This window comes from Sinocyclocheilus rhinocerous, unplaced genomic scaffold, assembly GCF_001515625.1.
Source record: "Sinocyclocheilus rhinocerous isolate Xijiao unplaced genomic scaffold, SAMN03320098_v1.1 scaffold2428, whole genome shotgun sequence".
Lineage (NCBI taxonomy): Eukaryota > Metazoa > Chordata > Actinopteri > Cypriniformes > Cyprinidae > Sinocyclocheilus > Sinocyclocheilus rhinocerous.
The window spans coordinates 64,931-69,923 of NW_015643186.1; the positions used below are offsets into that span (position 1 = coordinate 64,931).

The window sequence follows — 4,993 nt, forward strand, 5'->3', positions numbered from 1 at the left end:
CACACACACAGGAAGGATACATGTCCAGGGGACTCATCTTGCTGATGAAGGAGCGGATGGAGAACAGCATCCCGTACATCAGCTTAAACTCCTGATGAAACAGAACAGAATCAACCTTCATCTACATGATAACGACTGTCACTTCAGCAGCATGAGCACATCTGAAAAATAACAACACATATTTACAGCTATAAGAATATGAGGAATATCAACTCTCTGTACATAGAATAAAATTAATATAGGAAGGACATATGAATAAATATAAAGATAAAATAAGCATAATATGGTTTGTCGCTCATGAAAAAGGCATTTTAGCAAATGGTTGTGTAGGAAATATTTGACTCACGATTCTCCCTCCATTTATCTTACAAACATCATTTAGTCATTTTACTGCACTAAACCATGCTGATGAATAATGTGACATTTATCATACTGTCATTTCTGTGTTGGATGTTAAGAGTTTTTTTTAAAGGTAATTATTATTAATGATAAACAAAAAAGAAATATCACAATTTACAGCAGTTCATCCACTGTAATTATTCCATTTAAATGACCTTATTATGCAAACAATTCAGCATTTTATTCTCATTAATCAAAATACTTATTCTGTGTACGTGTACAGTGTTAGGCTAACTGACTTCATTTGTAAGTCGCTCTGGATAAAAGCATCTGATAAATAACTAAATGTAAATGTAAAAAAATATATAGATATAAATGTATTTTTATGACATGTAGCACTTAATCTCATATAAGGTGTAAATGCAAGGAAAACTCAAAATTTTGTCTTTTATCTCACTGCTCACTGACTTTTTTTCAAACATTAATTTTTAAGAAATTATTTTAAAATTTATTTTTAAACATTGTTAAAAAAATTTATTTTCAATTTTTTTTTAAATAAATATCAGGAATACCAAAATAAAGTACATTTTTTAATAATAAATAAATAAATAAATTTAAAAAAAATATATATGACAATTATAACACAATACTCAAAAACTCCAAAAATGTAAAAACTAATTTTTTAATATATATATATATCTATAGTGGTTTTCCACAATTTTGTTGTTGGGAAATTACGTTTTGTATGACTGAAGTTACTGAATACTAAAATGTATTAAAATGTATTTCCAGGTCATTTTTTGCTCATTTAAAGGCCATTTTTCCTTAACCGTATTAAATGCATGCGTCATCTTTCATATCAAATTCTTACATTTTATTAATAATTTCACTTAATATAATAAGACACAATAGGGCTGTTACCAATCAAATGAAATCAGTATTATCAAACCCGATCTTTCCACTGCAGGAGAAACAGAAGCAGCTGAAGTGGCATTTAGATGCATTTACACAGATGTAGCTGAAATTAATGCATTAATGTAGCATGAATGCATTTATACTGCAAAATTATAATATAGCATCAATAATGTTATGAGTTTGGTGTTTTAAATCAGTTTTTTAAAATTATACAAATATGAAATGTTGGGAAAAATGCAAAGATAAGCTACTTTTAAATATGAGAATAAACCGCCAGTAGATGAGTCACTGAGGCATTCATTCAAACGATTCGTTCAGATGACTGATTCCTTCAAGCATTGAAGAAAAGTCTTTATGAATGGACCACTGAACCACACAAATCTTTTTATTTGTGATGCCATGGTTTGCCCACTAGTTACCTGTATGGCTCTTTAATGAATATACACATGTATCTACTAGTCTAGTTTCTCAAAAGAGCATTGCAGCTCATACCTGCTTACTTATTTTTAAGTTTTGCATTTGAATACATATTTAGACATGATTAAAGACTAGGTTTTTTAAATGTGAAGTTTAAAAAGTTAATAAATTACATCCTTTTTTCATTTTTAATGATACTCGTATACGTACACACAAGTGAATATTAATGAAAACAAGCAAATACTGAATTGAACCCAAGAAAAGTTTAAAATGGTGCAAAAAAAAGGCATTCAACTGCATTCAACAGAAGATTTGTTTCCCCTACAGTATATACATATGTACTGACATTGAATCGAGATCAAAATCTCACTTCAAGCTGAACTTGAAAGTTGGCAACCCTGAAATATATGTATATATATATGTGTGTGTGTGTGTGTGTGTGTGTGTGTTTCTGAGTGTGAGTGTGTGTGTTTCTGAGTGTGTGTGTGTGGGAGTGAGTGTGTGTGTGTGTGTGTGAGTGTGTTTCTGAACCTCTTCTTGGGAGATTCCGGCTTGTTTCTTTCGGTTCCATTCGCTGTAATGAAGGCAGCTGCCATTGCGATCAAATATGTACAAGTTATGTACAGTCATCTGAGAAAAATAACAGAAATGACACGATAACTGATGATGATGATGATGAGTATAATATCAGTGACACAAACACCGTCTCTGTTCAACATCACAGTCTACCATAGATAACACACGATCACAGAATTAAATCACATCCAACATAAATACTCTGCGATGATCTGTATCGTGTTCGGATTCATTATGATGTTTAATACAGTAAATGTTGACGCATTTCATTGTTTACCTTCCGCACGGCTCTGCCCTGAGACTGACGCGACAGCTGCCTGAACAAGCGTCAACATTCCCCGGGAAATATTTTACCAATCTAATATGCTTCAAACGAAAAATAATAGAAAAAAGACCACCGCGTGTTATTGTTTAAATTCTGTACTGCATTTCCGAGAATGTGTTTTCTGATCTATCAGGCATGTGTGATGTTTTAAGACAGGCGCATGTGCGGACTCCTGCCAGGGGTCCTTCAGTAACGGTCTTCATTCAAGATGGCGACAGCGCTGCAGTTTCCTGCTAACGTTTCTACTTTAAATACTTATAATGATTTATATCCTGACTGGACGCAGAGAGAAGTCAGCACCGGGGTGAGAAGTAGACATGATTATTATAATAATCTCAAAAGATTGCTGTAGTGCTGTAGAGAAACGCGTTTCTGAGCTCGCGCGCTCCGTGAATGATGCAGCAGAAACAGAAGTCAACAATAAACTCATTCATATCGATCTCATTATCAGATCAATTTAACATTATTTGTTATAGTAGCGCGGTTACTAAGTATGACAGTATTATTAACGTTATCTTCTAGATGAATCAAAGCAGTACGAGTAGATGATAATATAACCGAATTATCTCTCAAATTACTCCGGTTTACTATGAAAGACTAATTATGCTCAACACAGATGAGATATATATATATATGGTAATTGCGAATTTTTTATTTAATTCTGAACTTTTCTAGAAACTAGAGTTTAGTTTTCTGTAGTTTATATTTTACAATTCGCTCTTTTTTCCCTCAAAAGGGCTGCTTTTCATCTCACAATTTTTTTGTTTATACCTCACAAATTATACTTTTTTTCTCAGTTGCAATTTATTTAGTCATAGTTGACTTTTTCCTAACATCTATGAGATTATATCTCACAATTATGACAAAAAATGGAGTATTAAAAAAAAAAAAAAAAAGATACTTTAGATCTCAATTCATACTTTTTTTTTCTCAAAATTGCAACTTTTTTTTTTATCTCCGTTGACTTTTTCTAGCATTTTTGAGTTTATATCTCCAGTTCTAGACTTTTTTTTTTTTTAACTGCAAGTTTATATCACATTTTTTTTATCTCACAAATGTGTACCTATTTTTCTTAAGAACGTGATATTGCTTTTTTAGCATCTGAGAGTTTTTAATTTTCTCAAAACTTTAAAAAAAAAAATATTTTATTTATTTATTGCTTCTGTGAGTTTTCTCAAATCTGTTTTTTATTTTAATTCATTCATTTAATTTTGGTACTTTGAATTTTCTCAAAACTGCAAATACTTTCTATCTTACAATTCTTTCTAGTAACTGCGCTTATATCTCACGTTTTGCACTTTTTAAAAAAATACAAATTGTGAATTTTTACCTCACAGTTTGTCCTTTTTATCTCACAATTCTTTTTTTTCTAGCAACTGCCAGTTTATCTCACGATTTTTCTCAAGTTTGCGTCTCAAAGTGTAAAAACAAGACCCTTTTTCTCAGAGTTCAGGGTTCACAGCGTCTCCAGGTTTCTCGAGGCCTCAGCAGAGAGACACACGTTAGTGGCTAGGCTGTGTGCTGTGCTCATGTGTTTGTCTCGGTGTTGTTCAGACCACTATCATGGCGGTGGAGTTTGATGGAGGAGTGGTGATCGGCGCTGACTCTCGCACCACCACCGGGTGAGACGGAGAGAGACCGCTTCTGTCAGTTTAGCTGGTGCTTCTGCTCTGTCTAACTGTGTGATGTGATGTGTGCAGCGCTTACATCGCCAACCGCGTGACGGATAAACTCACTCCCATCCACGAGCGCATCTATCGCCAACCGACGGATAAACTCACTCCCATCCACGAGCGCATCTTCTGCTGCCGCTCCGGCTCGGCGGCGGACACGCAGGCCATCGCTGACGCCGTCACCTACCAGCTGGGCTTCCACAGGTACAGCTCCAGCACAACAATATAATCTCAGACCAAGCCCTGGACACCAGATCCACAACAACTCGTAGTCTAATGCTTAACAAAAACTTAGTTGTGTGTGTCTCAACACTCAGATTTCGTCTGACCAGCTTCACGACAACATCCCAGAAACATTCCCTCGTATCTCTTATTCATGAAGACAAACAGCCCTTGAAACACACAGTCATAAGACTAAACAACAGTGGAAGAACGATTATGTGAAATTAAGATGTTAAAGATAGAAATTAATCTTTCCCAATACGTTTTAAGTAGATTTTTACCTTTATAAAGCTTTATATGCACGCTTTCTAAAAGTGTGCATTATCTTTTGAGTCAAATTCTTACATTTAATTAGTGAATTGGAATAATAAGACATTTGGGCTGTTACCAAACAAATGAAATCATCAACTAAATTCATCTTTGCAGCGCAGAGGAAACACAGAAGCTGCGTCTGAAGAGGCGTTTAGATGTGTTTACACACTGTTTAATGCAGGACAGGAATGCATTTAACCTGCAGTTACACATG

At 34.2% G+C, this 4,993-nt stretch overlaps 1 protein-coding gene and 1 long non-coding RNA gene across 2 annotated transcripts in view; one reads left to right on the plus strand and one right to left on the minus strand.

Annotated features, from left to right (window-relative positions):
- Positions 1-10: 10 nt before the first annotated feature.
- LOC107757171 (uncharacterized) lies at positions 11-2,598 on the minus strand. Its single transcript, XR_001641901.1, has 3 exons — positions 2,525-2,598; positions 2,203-2,301; positions 11-91 (listed from the first exon to the last, which is right to left on the minus strand). It is a non-coding gene; the product is annotated as an uncharacterized LOC107757171 (long non-coding RNA).
- Positions 2,599-2,731: 133 nt separating this feature from the next.
- The window catches only part of LOC107757170 (proteasome subunit beta type-6-like), a 7,828-nt gene continuing 5,566 nt past the window's right edge, over positions 2,732-4,993 (plus strand). The window contains exons 1-3 of the mRNA XM_016574581.1: positions 2,732-2,876; positions 4,127-4,194; positions 4,273-4,449. Of these exons, the coding sequence (XP_016430067.1) occupies positions 2,781-2,876; positions 4,127-4,194; positions 4,273-4,449 (341 nt within the window). The 5' untranslated portion in view covers positions 2,732-2,780. The remainder of the gene's footprint in view (positions 2,877-4,126; positions 4,195-4,272; positions 4,450-4,993) is intronic.